This window comes from Prionailurus bengalensis, chromosome A2, assembly GCF_016509475.1.
Source record: "Prionailurus bengalensis isolate Pbe53 chromosome A2, Fcat_Pben_1.1_paternal_pri, whole genome shotgun sequence".
NCBI classification, from domain to species: domain Eukaryota; kingdom Metazoa; phylum Chordata; class Mammalia; order Carnivora; family Felidae; genus Prionailurus; species Prionailurus bengalensis.
In genome coordinates, this window is record NC_057348.1 from 86,432,010 (window position 1) to 86,453,294 (window position 21,285).

The 21,285-nt window shown below is 35.6% G+C and overlaps 1 protein-coding gene across 6 annotated transcripts in view; it reads right to left on the bottom strand.

Annotated features, from left to right (window-relative positions):
* Nucleotides 1-21,285, bottom strand: part of PCLO (piccolo presynaptic cytomatrix protein) — a 419,720-nt gene that overhangs the window by 68,257 nt on the left and 330,178 nt on the right. For 5 of the 6 annotated variants that reach the window (XM_043588726.1, XM_043588725.1, XM_043588724.1 and 2 more), the window contains exons 14-20: nucleotides 20,268-20,318; nucleotides 16,542-16,666; nucleotides 13,998-14,024; nucleotides 6,158-6,251; nucleotides 4,482-4,553; nucleotides 2,315-2,495; nucleotides 499-693 (exon numbers count right to left, since the gene is read on the bottom strand). In XM_043588726.1, the coding sequence (XP_043444661.1) occupies nucleotides 499-693; nucleotides 2,315-2,495; nucleotides 4,482-4,553; nucleotides 6,158-6,251; nucleotides 13,998-14,024; nucleotides 16,542-16,666; nucleotides 20,268-20,318 (745 nt within the window). The remainder of the gene's footprint in view (nucleotides 1-498; nucleotides 694-2,314; nucleotides 2,496-4,481; nucleotides 4,554-6,157; nucleotides 6,252-13,997; nucleotides 14,025-16,541; nucleotides 16,667-20,267; nucleotides 20,319-21,285) is intronic. The other variant, XM_043588723.1, reaches the window with a different exon arrangement.

Consider the following 21,285-nt stretch of genomic DNA (forward strand, 5'->3'; position numbering starts at 1 on the left):
AATTTGCCTGCTGGTGGTATTACTCTTCTGCCCCCAATTTTGGAATGTTTTCAGAGAATCTCACTTCCAATCTGCTCTAACTGCTCGGGTGTGTGCTTTTTGGTGTAATGCCTAGAAAACTGGCAGTCACGTGTGCTTATAATTCCTGTAGTCGAAAGGATATTTAAAGTGCACACACAAAGGACACACAACATTGCGTTGTCTGCAAACATCACGGACACAGCTACCAAGTACTATGAGCCAGGTTGGATGGATGGTGGAGACAAAGGGGAAACAGCCAGTTTTATTGCGGTCCACGTCAATAAAAAAAAAATTTTTTTAAATAAGAGAGAGAGCATATATATGTATCGGTACTGTCCTTACACAGACAAAGGGACAGAGAACGGAGTGAGCGGGGTGTGCCAAAACACAGAAAGCAGACAGGGAAGGACAGCAGGGAAGGAAGGCAACAGATGAACATTAAGCTGCCATGCTGAGGAATTTATTTGCGTCTTTTACTTGGTTGCAGGCGGAGCTGTTGCACTGCGGCTTCGGCAGCGGCTATGGCAGCCCCTGCATCTTCCAGGTGGGTCTGGGTGACGCTGGTTTTGCTCTGGCTGCGAGATGGTCCGTGAGAGCGGAGGTGACCTTCGGAGGAGGATTTCGAGCTACCAGGACTACTGTGGGATTTCTCAATGGTGGGAACCTGCATGTCTGGTTACAAAAGGGTGAAACAGGAGTTAACGTGGCTCCAGCATTCCTCCCATCGAGCCCGGCCTCACGTCATTTGCAACTGTCTAAGATTTATGTTAATGTCGCTGCCTGTTGGGCTTACTTATGCGACTGCTCCCTACTCGGCAATGTGATTAAACATTTGGGAAGCCGTGTGGGGGAGGCGAGTCAAGAGGATGATAATGTTGAGAAGAAGAGAGAACTGTGAGAAGAGGAAATACATCTGACTATCCTCACGTAAATGAATTATGGTAACTTATCCTTTTAGCAAGCAACTGCCGATTCAGGTAGGGACCAGGCAGGAGACGATAGGCTGACACTACCACAGAGGAGTTTTAAGTAAAAATGCGGTGAATTCCTGGACAAAGGGGCGTGAATCACTATAGGACACATCAAGTGTGGGGACTGTAGAATCATGTCTCGGGTGAGTTTAGAGAATGTGGACTATAGATCCCACATTGACTATGGCAGTCAGAGGGAGAGAAGTCTTTATGCTAATGATCTTCTAGACCGTTAATCAGGGCAGAGTTGTTCTGGAAGTGGAATCCATAAATGATCTATAAAGCTCAGTCATAAGTCATATCTGTAGCACGCATGGGAGTCTGTGGTTTATCAGATCAACTCAGTGTCCTACTGGACTTGGCCTCGTGGTTTTCCATCTCCTAGAACACATGCAATTGGGACCCATTCCTTTCTAATGTGCAAAGAACCACTTTTCAATGTGATGTACTTTCTGAGAAGAGAAGGGAGCAAGACTCAGGTCCAGTATAAAAAGTTATAGTTGATACTTGTACATAGTTCAATATATCTAGGGAAGATACTACATGGTTATCTCATACAGGTAGTAACTCGGTTTATGATGAAGATTAATGTGTCGTAGGATAATTGGCAATAAACCTCTCAAAGGAAAATCTCATTCAAATGGAAATTCTGTGTGTATTGCCCAAACCGATGTATAACATTATTATTTCAAAAAATAATAATCAGAGTTTTAAAAAAAATCATAGAATTAGCTTGAGGCCAACATTTAGGAAAGGTTTAAGTAAATTTCAACATACCAATTGTTGTGATGACATGGGGAAAATGTTCTTGATATGACAAGTAAAAATCAGGATGCAAAATTATGTATAGCTTACATATAAATAATATGTGAATAAGAAAATACCTATGAAAAAATAGGGGTTTAAACAATTAGAAGAAATCTGCATCAATGGTAATAATGAGTATGTCTCGTCAATGAACTGTTGAGGATTTTTATTTTTCTTTACGGAATAACCCAACACATTTTATAAAATCCTAGTATCATGGAATCTGAGAGCTGGAAATAACCCAACAGCTCATATAGCCCAAACTCCTCCATTATCCTGCTTCAAAACCAGAGTTAGGTGAAGATCGCCAAGTAGTAAACCTAATTATGGGCTGATCCGAGACTAACACCCTTTACTCCTGATTCCATATCAATCACTCTTTGCATGACATTATATTACATACTTTCCAACAGAATCCAACATTTCAAAATGAATTACATCTACAGGCATTCATATTCAGAAGTTACTAAGTGAACAAGGAGACAAAAGCTTTTTCTACTTGAAATGTCTCCTACCCTTGGATGGGTCAGGGAAGATACCATGGCTTCTGCTTTTGATGACAGATGGCTTTGGAGGCTGCTGGCTGCCCTGACTGGAATGAGACTTGCCATGATCGAGGCTTTCAGTCTGTTCTTTGAGAGAATACCATCTAGGAGTGTTATCGAGGTGAGATGTGCTAGATAAATCAATCAGTACCTGAAAAACAATGCAGGAAGTCAATGAGGTTGATATAATTCACTTATTACTCTCTTCTGTGACCTGAAATTTATTCATGGATATAAGATACAGTATGACGTTGAGGACGACCAGGCTGTCTTCCTCATGTTTCTTTACGCATGACATTGGGAACAATGCTCTGTGCATCATAGATGTCTAATAAACACTTGGTTAAATGGAACTGTATAAAATCTCAGACTATTAATTATTTTGGAGATGATGTAAAAAGGTAGACTTGCAATTCTTCATGAAAGAAAACTTTCTTTTGTGAAATGAACACATTCTAGTACTAAATTTGGATCTTTTGTTTTTCTAACTTGGATATCATTTTTAAAGATTGGTTTTAGTTATGAGAGGGACAAAATAAAAAAGAATGGGCAATTTGCAAATTACTAACTTATCCCCTGTATTTTAAAACATACTTTAGTTTATCTTTGAAATAGGGGTATGACTAACAACTTAACGGTGAGAAAGCACTGTGTCATGTTTTAACTGGCAGCATTTTTTGTCTTTATTTTTTTTTTAACATTTATTCATTTGTGAGAGACAGAGAGAGACAACGCAGAAGCGGGGGGAGGGGTAGAGAGAGAGGGAAACAGAAACCTAAGCAGGCTCCAGGCTCTGAGCTGTCAGCACAGAGCCAGATGTGGGACTTGAGTTGGACACGGGGCTCGAATCCATGAACTGTGAAATCATGACCTGAGCCCAAGTCGGACTCCTAAGCAAATGAACCACCCAGACTTCCCAGCATTTTTTTCTTTCTTAGTGATTCGTAAGTAATAGTGCATTTTAGAGTTGCTGGCATTTCAGATTTGATGAGACATAAAATAATGAGAACCAACACAATGGATATACGCTCTAAATTCATGTGAACAATCAATTTTAAAAACAACAATAAATCAGTTTTCTGAAATGGGACATTAAGTCAGATATAACAGTGCATCCTAGAACTGTCCGAAGGGCCAGACTATTCCCAGTGGCTGTACTAGCATGAGACTGCAGTTAAAGGTCAAATGGTCTAGTTTTGATGGGAAAGAGAAATACAGTCTAGGAACCAAACAAGGTCTCACATCACCTAGACTACATAACAGTTTTCTATGATTTCTGGGAAGGGACATCATATTGTCTAGGTGTTTTTTTTAAGAGATGGTTTATTTTTATTTTTTTAATGTAATTTATTGTCAAATTGGTTTCCATACAACACCCAGGGCTCATACCAACAGGTACCCTCCTCAATGCTCATCACCCACTTTCCCCTCTCCCTCACCCCCCATCAACCCTCAGTTTGTTCTCTGTATTCAAGAGTCTCTTATGGCTTATTTTTTAACATTAATTCACAACTTCTGTTTTAGCAAAGATCACTAAATAAAATATATATTTTTGGAAAAATGATAGATGAAAACAAAAACAAACCAAAAATGCAGAATCTGACCACTGTGCTAGAGTTCATTAATGAGGTTAGATTTCATGTGAATTTACATAAAATTCCTTTTTATTGTCTTCTCCTACTTCTAGTTTTGCCTTGTAAAATATTTTGAGAGTTTTCAAGGGATACTTCAAAGAAATAAGAATGTAAAATGTCACATAAAGTCAATGATACATTCAGTGAGGAATAGCGACTCAATAACCTGAAAATGCAATTTAAAAATCTAGCTCATTTTATAAAGTTTATCTCAAAATTTTAACATAATCATTTGGATTCACAGCATGATTATATGTCTCCTATGAAAACAATTACTAGTTCATCTTGCAAATTATTTATAAAGTACATCAAATGGTAAAGTGAAGACCATTTCTCAAGTTACTATTCATCAACTGAAAAGGATGAATCAGGAAATACATTCTATCCACTGAAGGGCTTTAACCAAAATGGTTATCTTATAAACTTAAGAAATACGCTTGCATCAAGCTCTAATTGGTGGTTCATAATGAAAGCGGATAAGGAAAAGGAAATCAGATGCTCACCTCACCAAGAAAGTCATTGGAAGAAAATCTATCATAATCCCAGACGGTCACCTCCAGTGTTTTCTTCTTGAGCTACAGTTTAAATCAAAATGTCATTAACCCCATCCCTCATCATAAATTTTCATCACACTCTATTATAGATTCATTTACTTTCACTTCCTTGAAGTGTATAAAAGGACTTCAAATTTATCTAAAAATGTGGGTTTATATTAAATAGTATGTGAAATACCAATGGTTTTACAGTCAAACCTAGTGTTTGCTCGTAAGAGACCTCAAAGTTTTACTCATTTCCTGTTATTCTAACACTCCCCTCAGATTCTAAAAATAAAAGCAGAATCCATAAATGCTCTTTAAATACATGGAATTCATAGGTTGCAAAACTGTCTAGGTAATTTAGATAAAATATTTGGATTAGAGTTTTTTGGTTTTAATAAATCATCGAAAGACGTAAGTAGCATTGCCTTATTTCTGCAGGTAAATTTAACTTCTTTTAAATTCAAGAACCCAGATTACAATTTATACCTAGCTTCAACTTCACAATCACATCAGAAATCTTCCAGAGAACAAATCCTAAACCTCCTTTATAATCTTGAGGCTAGTCATCTGTATGTCTTGGTCTGTACAGTTCAGCTTCACAATGTCAGACTTATGAGGCCTCAATTTAGAGAAGACAGAGAATTCCTAAAATGTTGTCTGGTACAATAATACATTTTTTTTTTAATTTTATTTACTTATTTTGAGAGAGAGAGAGAGAGAGCACACACAAGTGGGGGAAGGGCAGAGAGGACAGACAGAATCCCAAGCAGGCTCTGTGCTATTAGCACAGAGCCCAATGCTGGGCTCAAATGCACAAAAGTGAGTTTAATACCTGAGCCAAGGTCAAGAGTCAGATACTTAATTGACTATGCCACACAGACGCCTATCAATAATATATTTATATACACTAAAATCTTTTCTTTGAATTGTTTATGAAAGTCAAATATAGCCAAGTATTACTTTTGTAATATACATATCAAAGCATTATGGTGTCTAACATTACTGTATACAATGTATTACATCAATTATATCTCAATAACACTGGAAAAAAAAGAAAAGAGATTGGCCAAATTAAAAAAAAGATGTTTATTTATTCTCGAGACAGAGACAGAGTATGAATGGGGGAGGGCTAGAGAGAGAGGGAGACACAGAATCCGAAGAGGCCTCCAGGCTCTGAGCTATCAGCACAGAGCCTAATGCAGGGCTTGAACTCATGGACCATGAGATCATGACCTGAGCAGAAGTTGGACACTTAACCAACTGAGCAACCCATGTGCCCCTGAGATTGGCCAAATTTAAAAAAAAATGTACAGCCAGTTGGAAAAATAGTTTCCCTCAAAATATGACAAATATGGCCTAGTCTGTTGAACTATTTAAATTTTGAAATAATTGGTGGAAAATGTTCCACTGGTCTTATGTCTTTGCTTATTTTTTGGCTGTTTTGTCAAAATGCCCACGTTTACATTCATGGGATCTTTGAACTGTACCCATTTCCTTTCACTGGCTACCTTTCTCATATATATTTTACTTATTCCTTCTTGTCCGTGTGACAAAATTGATAGACTACAATCTTTTAATACTTTTGCCATTGCTATTCTTATATTAGCCTAAATCTGTCACAGAAAATAATCATTGCATACCTGTTCCATGGAGATACTTTTATAAATTACTGTTTGATTCCATTCAGGATTAAGACTTTTTTGAACATATTTAGTCCTCCTCTTGTACTCAGCACTGAATTAGAAGCCAAAAAAAAAAAAAACAGAAAAAAAAGTTACATTGATTATTCACCTTAACTGATGACTTCATAGTTAACAGGAAGGTCGTGCAGACATTTTAAGATGATACTTTGTGTTAAATCATTATGCAATCATCTCCTCATCTTACCATCTTAAGCCTTATTTTAAATTGAATAAAAAATGACAATTTAAGAACATGTTGGATGCCTTTGGTTTTATTTGCCCTGAAGTAGTTTTTTAAAGAAAAGCTTTAGGTGTTCCAGCTATACTGTAATTTAGGAAATCTTTCCCAAGAGATAATTACATGAACTATATGGTAACATCTATACTTGACATCAATCAGCTGATGGGAATGAACTATCATGGTTGCTATTAGCCAATGTTACCCCACAGAGAAGGCCTTTATCTAATCTTCACTGCTTTTTTCCTGAATTTTCTGCCTAGCCTTCGATCTCAGGTCCTAGATAACACTTCAGTGCTGATGGGCACCAGAGTCCTGAAAACCAACATACTTGTCTGGAGTTCTTTCATGTGCCTTGACTTTACGAGGTGGCTTTTCTAAAAGGACTGGATCCTCTCCCTGGGTTTGGTGGTGTGTGTTCCCAGCTATGGGCAGCCTAACTCTTGCTAGTTCCTGGTCTCATGCGCTCCACTTCCTGGAATGCCTCTTACTGTTTCACAGGCACAATCTACCCTATCCATTCTAGACAGAGCTGTTGAGAATCAAGCTCCAGTGCATCCCACCTTCAGAATGTCTTTCTTCTGTCTCTGGCTTTTTTCTCTTTCTTACCAGGATATGCAGGGGCAGTAATTCACAACATTGACTGCACACTGGGATTAGCTAGGAATCCAAGTTCTAAGGCTACAAAGAGGGCAACCGGCCATGCACCCATATCTCCTTGCCTGGCACCTCCGAAGAGTCCTCATCTAATAGGTCTGGGGTGACGCTTGACTATCAAAATTTTTAAAATCTTCTGGGTAAAACTAATGTGCATCCAAGGATGAGAACCACTGAACTCATGTTTCCCAGGACCTCCTATTTCAGCCATGGTGAACTGAATCAAAATTAAGGAATAAAGCATCGACCTTCTTTCTCTCTTCTAACCAACTCATCTGTACAAAAATAAAAGCTGGATTTGACAATGTTTTTATTCAAGATAAACTGCAAATAATTTTGGGGAAGTGTAAATGCAATGATTTGAAAATACAGGAATTGTCATGTATTATAGATAGTATAAATTGATACATACTTTTTACCTGAATTTAGATGGATTTTAGATGAAACTGGTGAAGTTTATGTACCCAAACCCCCAGCAAATTCTACTTTGACTTATTCCACTTCTATCTAGAGAAATTCTTCTGTGCACAGGGAATGTGTTCTCCTCACCTGTGCACAAGGAATGTGTTCAAGAACATTCACCGTAACATTATTTCTAACAGCATATTAATATGATATATACAATATATTCATTCAGTAAAATAGCAGCAGTTAAAATGAATAAAATACACCTCCATATATCAAGACAGATACATCTAGAAAAAAGTTAAGCAACAAATTTGCACAAGGATAACTAAAGTACGTTATTATGATTTAAAATTAAAATCATGTGAGCTAATACAGTAAACTACGTATACATGTATATATAATAAAAATATATTAATATCATAAGTCAGCTTGGGAATTATAGGTATCAAATTCTATTTAGTAGTTTTCTCAGGTGGACAGAGGAATGGTTTCAGAGGGTTTCAGAGGGTACATACAAAATGTTTTTTAATAAAAAAATTTGGAGCCTCTATAGCAGAATATTAAAATTTGATAGAACCGAATATCAAAAACAGAGGTATTTGTTATTGTCTATAATTTTCAGTTTGAAATCTTTTCCAATAAAACTTCAAAATAACTTTGGTAGGCTATGTGTCTTTATATCTTATGTTTTTGGTTTTTTAAAATGTTTTTATCTATTTTTGAGAGAGAGAGAGAGAGAGGGAAAGAGGGAAGAGAGTGAGAGCCAGCGGGTTACAGGCAGAGAGAGAGGAACAGAGAACCTGAAGCAATGTAGGGCTTGGACTCACGAACCATGAGATCATGACCTGAGCCCAAGTCAGATGCTTAACCGAATGAGCTACCCAGGAGCCTAAATTTTTTTTTTAATGATGTCATCAGAAGAATGAATGTGAGCACTTTCAAGATAATAACAAGCCTTGGTTGGTAGCTACTTTAGAATTCATGGCTATTTCTCTAGGCAGGTATACTTAGAAGAAAAACATATGGTAGTCTGACTTTTAAAAATTCTATTTGTTTTGGACTATTTGTTTGTTATCGAGGTAATGAGATCATGGGGAAACATTAAGGGTAAAATTCATAATACAGTAAATAGCAGCAAATTTTTTTTCAATGCTGAATAATTCAATGCATCATATTTTAAAAAGATGGGAATTAATGTCAAACATAAACTCCAGTACTTTCTTGAAAATTCCAGATATTGTCAATATATGTGAAAATGGTCTGTATTATTAAAATGTCTTGAAAAGGATTTATTAGCCATCATCTTTTCTGAATCTATGAATATGGATAATTGTTACCACAATTTTTCACGTTTTTTTCACATATACATTTTTTAAAAGTTCTTGGTTCGTGAGTGAAAAGCAATTTATAAGGTAAGCACATTAAAATAAAAACAGCTAACATTCATTAAATGCTTAGTTTTTCTCAGGCAGAGTTCTAAATGCTTTTTATGTATTAGCTCATTTAACCCTCGTGGTAATTCTGTGAGACAGGGTAGAAAAAAACTGAAGATCCATGGAATTAAGGGCTGTTGGGAAGGTGGCATAGTTATTAACTGGCAGGACTATGATCCAGACATAGGGAAACTGACTGGTTGCTCTTAAATGTAAGCTGTATGTACTTTTTTTGTGAACTTGATTAGGTTCACAAAATCTGAATAAGCCACCAGTTTCTTAATTTCAGGCTTTATCAGCTGCAGTGCCTTGTTTGTCTTCTTTACCAGAAAATCTAAAGTCCTTCCCTTCAATTTAGATATATAGATTTCCTGTATATGTAATATAAATTTTATACAATATGTGTGTATATAGACACATACAGAAAATTAGGCAAGTTTTAGAGGTGTTTAGGGAAATTCTGAATAGTATATCCCAGGAGAGTGTTGTGGAACCAGGGATAATTACCATAAATATTTCTTTTTGCCCAGACACACTCGGGAATAACCCAAACTGGCAGAATTTTATGTTATTAATGAATTTGATTCTTTAATTCTCTCCAGACTTGATGTGTCCATTTCCTTTAGGATTATTGTCGGTAAACACAACTGGCCTCCACTCTTCCTGGTTGAGCTGTGTAAATGATAATGAAATCCTTTGCAGTTTTTTTGTACTTGAATTTTATGACACAGAGATGGTCACACAAAGCCACTCCTTCAACGACACTTGTTTTTTAACTACCATGTACCTACCACCTGGAGCATGATCTGATCGGGCTGTGTAGCCATCTCACACAAGTGAAAACTCTCCACACCTTCTCCCATCTGTATCAGAATCTGGATTTACAAGCTGAAGATGGTCAAGCAGAGGGACTCTTAAACGTGAGCATAAATGAGGGTGAGGAAAAAGTGGGGCTCCTTTTCTGTTTCCTTCTTCGTCCAGAAAACACACTATATTCCCTCCTGGGAAGATGGCAATAATGATATTAAATGAGGACAATGAGCCCATATCTGATAATCAGAGAAGTTTTTTAACCAGGGAAAATAAAAAGTCAATTAATCAAGATGGGGCATGGGGCTAATAAAGAAAAGTTAACCTTCATCCCCTTGAAGTTTTGACTAATTTCTTTTCTCTTTCATTTTTTAATTTGACCGGTTATTTTCTCATGAGTAAATCTGCTTTTAAGACAGGCAGAAAAAGATATTTGAAATTCAATTATTCTTCCCTAAACTGACAGAAAAACAGTACTCTGAGTTTCTCTTTTTAATTTAAAAATATAGATGAGAAAGAAGAATGGGATATGATGGCTTCTTTCTATTTCACTCTCATAGAATTAAAATATTGAAGGTTTTTATTTCTTTTGTTTTATTTGGTTTTCCTTTATTGGAAATCATATACACACACACACACACATACACACACATACATGCATACATATATATACACACACACATACATGCATACATATATATACACACACACACATACATGCATATATATACACACACATACACACATAAAGACCACAGACATATATACACATACTTATATATAGAAACACACAACACACACATACATACACACATATACATATATATTTCTTTACTGAAAAAATACAGTAGGTCCAATAAAGAAACACACACACACACACACACACACACACACACACTATTTTTAATTACTCCTCTAAGGATTTTCCTTTAAATGAGAAAGAAGCTCATATCATATTCCATTTTATAAGCTCTATTGTTCTGTGCAGTAGTGTGTTTTTAGCACATCACTTCATTGCCCCCTGTGTGTGCTCCCTGAAGTCAGAGCTATGGTTGTTTGTCAACTCTCACCTCAGCTCCTAGCACAGTGGAACAGTCTGTGCTAAAGAAGTGTTTATTGGATGGATCCTTAAAACATGCTCCTACTTTTTCCTCTTAAAATCCACTGAAATGAAACAAGTTTTGGCCTTTGAATTGTAAATGCATACAACACCTGTTCCTGATTTACATAGGTCTTGGAGGAAACAGTCTGATATGCTAACAAGGAGGTTTAGAGAAAGTCTAGCCAGGAATGGAACTTCAAGGTATTATGATAGCTAATATCAGCTTCAATCATAGCAAAGTCTCGTAGTCTCATTAGTGGGAAAAGGTCTGCACTTTGTCAAACAGTGTAAAGAGAGAAAACCAGAATGGGATCCTTTGGATAAGCTCATTTCCATTTCCTAATTACCCAGGGACAACTTCTGAGTTCATGCACTCTTTGTGCTCTTTCCTGGTCTTTCTTTCACCTCATCTTGGTGCTGACGATTTGGGCTTCCAGAGCTTATGAGTATATTGATCCAAGGGTAGGAAGAGGAAATGAAAGGAGACCAGAAAATTGGACCAGTGAAATTCTTATCAGTTCACAGGACTTTTTTTTTTTAATTTTAAGAATGACAGATGTATTACATTTTATTATTGAAGAAAACGAAGTTCAAAGTTGTTTAGTTTCCTATACAGTGATGTTAAATAATTTGGTGTAATGCTGTAGCCCAAGCTTTCTGTATCTCCTTTTTTGTAGGGATAACTGACCACTGGCTACTTGATGTAGTCAATCATGAAATATGAATAATCCCACAACTTTTTTTTAATGTTTATTTACTTTTTCTTTTGAGAGAGAGAGAGAGAGAGCGCGCGCACACAAGCAGGGGAGGGGCAGAGGAATATAGGAATTATATATTCCTATATATATATATTCCTATATATATATTCCTATATATATATATTCCTATATATATATTCCTATATATATATATTCCTATATATATATTCCTATATATATATATTCCTATATATATATTCCTATATATATATATTCCTATATATATATTCCTATATATATATATTCCTATATATATATTCCTATATATATATATTCCTATATATATATTCCTATATATATATATTCCTATATATATATTCCTATATATATATATATACCTATATATATATTCCTATATATATATATATATATATATATTCCTATATATATATATGGGCCATATATATTCTTATATATATATAGGAATATAGGAATTATAGGAATATAGGAATTATATATTCCTATACATTCCTATATATATATTCCTATATATTCCTATATGTATATTCATATATATATATATATTCTTATATATACATGGGCCATATATATTCTTTTATATATATATATATATTCCTATATATATGTGTGTGTGTGTGTATGTATATATACTTCCTATATATAAATTATATATATTTGTATATAAACACATATCATAACAAATTTAGGCCAGTTTTAGAGTAGCTTAGGGAATTCTGAGTGGTATTACCCTAAGAGAGTGTAATTGTACATACTATTGGCAATAATATCAACTACCATTATTGAGTTTATTATGTGCTGGACATTATGCTTATCACTTTTGGTGGTTTACTCTGTTTCACAAAATGCCTGGGAGGGGTGCTATTATTATTTCTATTTAGCAGAAGAGGAAATCATTTTAGAGAAAGCTTACAACTTCTAAGAGGCAGGGCTAAAATTCAAACCCAAGTTCTTCAGGACTTCACTCACTGGCCCCTCAGCCAAAACTACAATATCAGTACCTTATCATTATAATTCCTTCTCACATCAACAGTTCTCAGAGATGATGAAAGTGACTTCTAAATGAAACATATAATGAGAAAGTGACTTCTAGATCTTTGAAATTGTGACCAGCACATCCTAGATGGTTTCAACCAGTATTCACATTTACAAAACACGCTCTCTTCTAAGTTAAATACAGACAATCATTGTCATTCTGACAACTACCCTCCACCCCTGTTTCTCTAGATAAATGATAGGAAGGTTCTGCATAAAGGGATTGATAATATCTGTTCTAAAATGACATTATCTCTTTCAATCAAACTAATTTTGCCCATCAGTCTGAGAGATCTGGATGGTATCCTGAGACAGCTAGCCGTAACAAGCAACCTTACAGAATATCAAATTTAGTGTTTGCCATGATTAAGTGGATGTAAGGAAACAAAAAAATTTCTGGCCACTAGAAAGGGTGTGGTGACTAATCCTATTCTTTACAATATTTAAATATCCAACTGCTATCAGGATCAAAATCAGAAACAACGTCTTTAGGGCCACAGCTTGCCAGAATTAGGAAATATGTTAAATGTTAATGTCACAGACAAAAACAAATCCTGTACCGTTAATATTTTGTGTGGGATTAAAATTCTCACCACCTTATTGCTACAGATGGTATAAGAGTCACCTCCCCAACTAAATAAATAACACACATAGTATATAATGTAACGAAATGTGCAAAAGAATGCTTCCAGTTATGCATCTAAAAGACACTCTTGGCTGACAATGTAATGATGTATCGAGTTATGAGCTCTCTTAGAAAACTGTTTCCTACTGTTGGCGAACAAAGAAGGATGCTCTTGTGTTGTTGTTAATGTGGGAGAGCAGGCAGGTTATGGCATCCTTTTGCACAGCAATACCTTGGTGGTGCAGAAGTTATAAAGACACGGAAATGTCTCAATATCAGGTCCAATTCATGGAAAAAGACTACAAAACTCTGGTCTTTAAGATGAGATTCCATGTCTAGTACTGGACATCCAGAAGATCAGTTAATTTCTTTTGAAAGATGACTCTAGATTTTGTTTTTGTTTGGAATAGAAGACTCAGGAGCGCTTAAGCCAGGGTTACCGCATGAGAAGCTAAATGTATTTTAGCGGACAAATTATATTTGAAAACTAGTTATATCTATATTGCAGGGTGATATTTCTTTATTCACATTTTTCCGTTTTTAACATTTTTTACTTTTCAATTTTCTACTGCACACATCTGCTAAGCCTATTTAGTAATGTAATCAGAGCGATTTTCTGGTAGCCTAATTCAATAGATACCAACATGTAAAAAGATACAAATGAACTACAGGTGAATGTATATTTTCAAGTGTGTACATATAAACTTTAGACATCACAGCACAGCATTGACACTGAAAATGAGCCAACTCTACCTTGCATTCTGGACAACCATGACTTGACTGCATTGATTCCAAGAGCAAAAGTGAAGGATATAACAGGCAAGTCGGAAAGACAGGAAGAAAAAAAGTTAGGAAGAGAAACAAAGAAGAAAATACGAGAATAATAACCAGAGGACCTATACCAGAACATATAAATAACATGAAGCAGAAACCAATCTCAGAGCTACAGTGAAAATAATACCTCCTAAATGTAAAAAATCCCAAGGCCTTGGATGCTGTAATAATTAGGAGTAATTTAATAAAAGGTTTACGAGTTGAATAGGGCAGCTGATTAGCTGCTTTTGGGGAGGAACCCACCCAGCAGGCTTGTTTTGTCTGACAAAATACTGGAGATGGCTTGAGATGGGGAGTTCACTCTGTATACTGGAATCCCCTGTTACTCCCCCCAGAATGACTGACATATTCATGTTACCTGTCTGCCCTTTCTGGTTACTCAAGTTTGCAATAGTCAATTGAAACATTGAATAATTGAAATAATTGAAATAATTGAAACATATCATGTAATAAATAAAAGACAGGCACTCTCATATAGCATAAAAGGTGACACTCTCCAGGATACTATTAGAGAAGATAGAAAGTAAAAGACACTACTTTATTTTCATTCATTCATTAGCAAATGCCAATTAAAAATACACCCTAGGCAGTGATTTCTTCTTGCCCCATAATATTGTCATTAAATAACACTGAAGGTCTAATGACCCAATCAAAGGCAGAATTAAATTATCAGTTTGTTGTTATGCTCACATGAAAAAAAGCAGCCAAATTACAGCTGTAACTAATTATGATATAAATGAACATAAAATAAAAACTCTCCTTTCCTCTGCTATATGGCTAGCTGGTGATCCTTATAAATAAATAAAATGCAATGATTTAAAAATAGAACCACAACACCAGCAATTCTAAGTTTCTAAATAAAATCAATGGGATAAAAGTAAAGGCTGCATGCATAATTAGATATAGTACCTAGAAATTTTCAAATTATTTTCTGAGTGTTATCTACATTTGATTTCCTAGCAAAACTATTCACTGGCTCCCTGCTCACCTTGGCTCTGTCAATGTCAACAAGAAAAAAATTAATCTCAAAAGAACTGGTGATCTGCCCGTGGTGATATAATTAGTCAACAACCAGCAGATTCAAAGGTAACGTATAACTCTAACTTGGGTCCTGTTCAAACAAACCAACTATAGTCATACAACATGTGTTGTATGATTTCAATGCTTTTAAATCAGTTGAGGTTTGTTTTATGGCCTGAAACGTAGTTTCTCTTGGAGAATGTTTCATGTGCACTTGAAAAGAAGATGTATTCTGCTATTGAAGGGAAGAATGTTCTATAAGTATCAATTAGGTCTTCAAACCAATTAGGAAAATATTACGAGGTAATTGGGGAAATTAGGAATTATTTAAACATTTTAAAATTACAATGGTTGTATGTAGTATTATGACTATTTCTTTACAGAAAAAAGTTGTAATAGTTGAGATCTACTTTAAAATAATCTGTATAGGGGACTGTATGAGACATGATTGGCTAGGAGATGATAATTGCTGAAACTAAGTAATGAGCATGGGATGGATAATTACATTATTCTTTCTACTCATGTGCAACAATACAAGTTTCCCAAATAAAAGGCAATATTCAAATGTTACTCAAGTTAAATGAAAAATGAAAAAAAAAAAAAAAAAAACCAGAGCCTTCAAATTACCAGCCTCGAATTCTTATCAACCTCCGACTGTTGATTATTTATGGTTCCAAGATGCAAATTTGGCTAATAGAAATTGTTCAGGTAAGGTATAATGATCTGTTGAGTCCAAATTACTGTTTTGAAACCAACCTTGAGTACTGATTTATATACCAGAACATAGCAATTTGCATTTATTATGTAAAAATTAAACATCTCTAAAGAGCACTTGCTTTATATGAACAGTTTATAAATCACATGAGATTCAGAGATATTTTTCATTTATTACCAAATATTTACCATACTTAGTAAATATTTATTTAATATTCAACATGTCAAATATGACTCTTATTTTATTTTATAGTTTTTAAAACACTGATTTGAAAATACACATATAAGTAAGGATACATTAAGTCACTTAATGAACATGTAATGTGTTACCTAATAATATCTTATAAAATAAAACAGTAACTTATGAGTCTTGAACGTTAGTTTAACAAATGCAATTGGGAAGATAAGCTAAGTCTCTAAATCTGCCACAAACAATTCTTTAAATGATTTCACAGTCCATCTGATGGGTTATAGTGGTTTCTAGATTCAAAATACTGATTGTTTCATCAAGACAGATTTTCTTATGATCAAGGCTCTCCTAGAACCTGTTAAGGCTTAATTACAAATTTTTATTTCCATCATATCTAATAGTTAGAAATAAATAAATATGACATGTGAATAAAACTAAGGAAGATATATTTAACTCTTTAAAATTAGAGACTAGAAACACCAACACTATTTTTGAATCCATGGGATGCAATACTTAGAAGACACTGTTTCTTCACTTACCCTCTCCCAGGAAGAAGGTACACTTTAACAAAGGGGTCCGAATAACCGTTGTTGTCTCGAGGGACAAGGTTTCTTGCTTGGAGAATATGGATTATGAGATTTCCAAGATCATAGTTGATTTGAAGCTTAAAGGGACATCAAAATAGTCCATGAAGATCATTTTGATGTTATTTTTAAAAAGCTACAATACGTTATTATTCAATAACTTACCAGCATTTCTTTTTATTTTCATGAGGAGCATCAACCCTCATTCCCATTTTGTTTGAAACTGAACAGACTAGTTTATGCCTAATTTAATTGAGAACTCCCAGGCACATGCTAATAACTAGTAAGTGTGCTGTTCATTCTTTCCATGGGTAAAGTTCTGGCCTGTCTAAAATTCATTTAGAAGAAAAATCATACAGTAAATGCTAGTGACATTTTTAAACCAAATTTATGTTCCTAGAAAAATAGTAAATGTTGTTAGCATTCATGAATACAGTGACTAGGACATTGAAAATAAATTAATTGATAAATTTATTACAAAATGTCTTCTGTATTTCACCAAATGCTTAGCAGTAGGTAGAATTGTTATTTAAAGATAGAGCTGTTAGTCTGAAATGTAAGAATATTTCAGAATGTGTAGATTTTATCTCTTCCTATATTACCCCATATAACCATAGCTTTTCTTTTTCTGTGCCTGCTTTTCTAATAGGGTCAGAGATTAAGATAATAAAATCTTGTTCTTTAATTTTTAAAGCTGCACAGGAAAGAAAAGGGGCTGCTTCCTAGATTAGTGAATGGCTGTTACACAAATGTCAGTGAATAGGAAAAGATGAACAATTCAAATAAATATTTGAGAAGCCCACATAATCCAAAATCGTGGAATTAACTAATTTTTCTCCTTCAAAATGTTAAGATTTTTATGGCATCATTTTGAATAAGCCTCAATTTTGCTTGATGCTGTTTTGGTTTATCAAATAATAGAAAGAAAGGGCTCTGCATTTCAGAAGAAAATGATCCATAAATAAAGATACTAACCGAATTTTTAATAATCACACGAAACAAGTATGCTAGGCTTAATGTTGAAAATGGGGTAATTTAGACAAGTCAAACTCTATTTAAAATTTGGTAATCAAATAATTCCTAACTGTAGCATAATTTTGGTCCAGTTGTATTTTGTGGCAGAAAAAGAATCTGCAATTGCTTCTCTCAACACAGCAAAAACTTAGACTTTGACCATCCTGAAAGCAATGTGCCATAAAAGAAAGTGCCATGAAGGAAGGGGAAAAAATGCAAAGTTCAGAACTGCAGTAACTGTGGACTCTAATGGAGTACTGAAATATGGAATTATTTGGCAGTCAATTTCACGGAGACTTAAAACAGCTTCCAAACTGTAAGAAGACATTCTCCCCCATTTACTCTTTTCTTCGCCAGCCTTAAAGTTCACTTTTATCTGATGAGGCACCAAAACCACTTCTTATTGAAATGAAAACCTACAGGCTACCCTAAAAAGGTGCTTTTCAAAATTTATGCTGCAGCGCCTTAGAAAAATCTTAGGGCTGCTCAGATGTTGCTTCTGAGACAGACTGAAATGTCCCCAGGAACCCTCCACCAGAGCCACTCCAATGCTGGTAGATTTGGGTGTCCGTGTAAGGTTCCATCTGCGAAAAGGTTTTGCTACAAGAAAATAAATAAATAAAACGGAAATCACGGTCACGAGAAAATATTGAAAAAGAAACGAAAAGAGCCTGCGAGTTAAGAAGGAATATTATTAAATTTCCACTAGAGAATTAAGGATTACTGCTCAAGAGAAAGGAAAATAAAAGAAGAACAGACAATAACAAGCCATAAAAGAAACACAGCAAATGCTGGTCCATGGGAAAGAGAGGAAAGAAAAAAAAAAAGGTAAGAGAGAACAAGCTATGAATCAGAAACTCAGAAAATCTAGCATTTTCTCTGCTGCTTGTGAAATAAGGAAAGATCAGGTTGGGTTTTCTGAAAAAAGGAAACAGTTGGGGTGCCTGGGTGGTTCAGTTGGTAAGCGTCCGACTTCAGTTCAGGTCATGTTCTTGGGGTTCGTGGGTTCGAGCCCCGCATCGGGCTCTGTGCTGACAGCTCAGAGCCTGGATCCTGCTTCATATTCTGTGTCTCCCTCTCTCTCTGCTCCTCCCCTACTCACACTCTGTCTCTCTCTCAAAAATAAATAAACATTAAAAAAAAAAGAAAAAGAAAAAGAAAAGAGGAAATAGCAAGACTGCAAGATGTGCAGCACAGAGGTGACCAGGCTCGTGCTGCTGGGTCTTGCCCAGCAAGGTGCCTGCATTCTGCACCTCTTTCCATGCCATTCTCACCCTCCACTTTTGCTTTCATCAGTGGGAGCCTAGATGATCGCTGCATTGATTTCTTTGTCTTTGTGTCCTCCCTTTATAAGCTTTCCTTACACAGGCCATTGATGTATGAAATCTTACTATATATCCCTTTTAATTAGTCTCCCTTATCCAACATATTTACCGATCGCCCTACTGCAGTGGCTACCAAGAACCCCCAGCTTGTGTGCAAGGTTCTTTTTAATTTGGTTTCAACTTATCTGTACAGGAGCATTTCATTGCAGCAAAGCTGATGTCTGCCTTTTATTATTTCTGCCAGCAGAACCTTTCCTTGAAGCATTGCTTCTTCCAGGAACACACTCCCCCTTTCTCTGGGCTGATCCACAAATTAGTTCAAGTCTGTTGTCCTCTGTGAAGTCTTTCATGAAAATCTCCTCTAGAATATGTTGGAGACGCAGCTAAGACTTACTGGGCTCTTCCCCTTGTCTGAAACTTACTATCTTCAAATATTCTTATTTTACATTGTGTCACTTTTTTCTACTTGATTTTTCTTATCTATCCAGGATTACTTTTTGGTATTATCTAAAGTACATTTTTTTTTAGCGTTTATTTATTTTTGGGACAGAGAGAGACAGAGCATGAATGGGGGAGGGGCAGAGAGAGAGGGAGACACAGAATTGGAAACAGGCTCCAGGCTCCGAGCCATCAGCCCAGAGCCTGACGCGGGGCTCGAACTCACGGACCGCGAGATCGTGACCTGGCTGAAGTCGGACGCCTAACCGACTGCGCCACCCAGGAGCCCCTAAAGTACATTTTTAAAAACATTTTTGACGATGACCCACAGTGAGAAATATGGGTTATGATACAATACACACACAGAAACACACACGTATAGAACTAAAAAAGATATTGATTTACACTATTTTTCTTCTGTTTTCCTAGTCAAAATCCCCTACGTTGATTTTACAGATTACAAATTGGTTATGACCCCTGGCATGAAAAACAGTACTGTAGGAAAATTGTTCAGCAATTATATAATAATTGTTGGTAGGAGGAAGAAAAGAGAATAGTATTGGACTCATGAAACTCTTAAAGAGGAACCTTCACATTTCCAGAACAATCTGTCCTGTTTGAAACACATTCAGCAAGTATAAACTGAGACATAAAACTTACTGATTCCGCTAAGGCATCATGCAGATTTCAAATTATAGAATTCCATACATATAATTAGATTTTATAAACTGTATATTGTACTAAGATATTGTTCTATAATATTGTATTCTTCCTGTATGTGTTACATGCACATATAAAACAGGAAAAGTTCTAACAGTGTTTGCGATTTCAATAGACCAGTGAGGGGAGAAGAAACAGTCGAAGAAGATGGTATAATGATGATTTTTTAAAAAAAGTCTCCTACCTGAATTTCCCCTGTAATTGGATGAGAGACAACCTTGGCTGCATCAGTAGGCTGCAATAATAAGAACATATATTAATGGATAAACCCTTCATAAAATTTACCATTTCAACTTCCTTGTGAAATTAATTTCTATTTGGTCGGAGCACACTGTCTGGAAAATGTATTTCATCCATTTGGCGGCTTCAGATTATGGTATCTACTTACACGTCACAACGTGTGTTTGATTTTACAGACACATAAATCTAGTTTTCATTTTGTTCAGCCTGTTTTGAAGTTATAATTTTATACCTGTAGGGCTGTATTTCCAATTACTCAATGAAATGAATACTTTGGCTTAAAGCACTCAATTTAAGTATTTTACAGGTTTTAGCGATCTTTCGCGAAACGACAAAGACACCGTTTCTAGACGGTGACCGCCTAGGAGCACAGACGTCACAGAAGCCTGTTCTTGCTGGCCTTCGATGGGTGGTAAACCCCACTCTGCTCCCTTCTGGAGTGAAGCACCCTGGCAATCACTTCTTAATATTTCACATTCCTTAATTACAGTTCTACCCTATTCCAAGCAAGTTCTCACTTCCTTAAGAAGTTCCTTATGTCAGTAAAGCCTTAAAACAGTTAGGAATGTGATGTGATAAACTGGTTCAGAATGTTAACAAAAATGACTGATTGCTGACTTGTTACATTTCAATGCAGAATTTGTACAAAAGGAGAGATGATGTTCTGGACTCCAGGTCTACAACAGAATTTCAGGCAACATGGCATCAACACATGGAGATACTTACTAAAACGGAGGCCAGCCTGCTACGCTCAAAGTAAAGCCCTGTCTGCCTACATGTACATAATATTGGCTTTTTTTAAATAATTAACCTGAAAAGGAAAGATCCATAATATTTAGGTGGATACGCTTGTTGTCACCTTTTCATTTTTATCTTGGAAATGAGAGCAATCCAAAGAAGACAGCTATACTCCAGGTCTTGTGTTATGAAATAACTAAGGAATGAAAATGTAATCTTTGGTA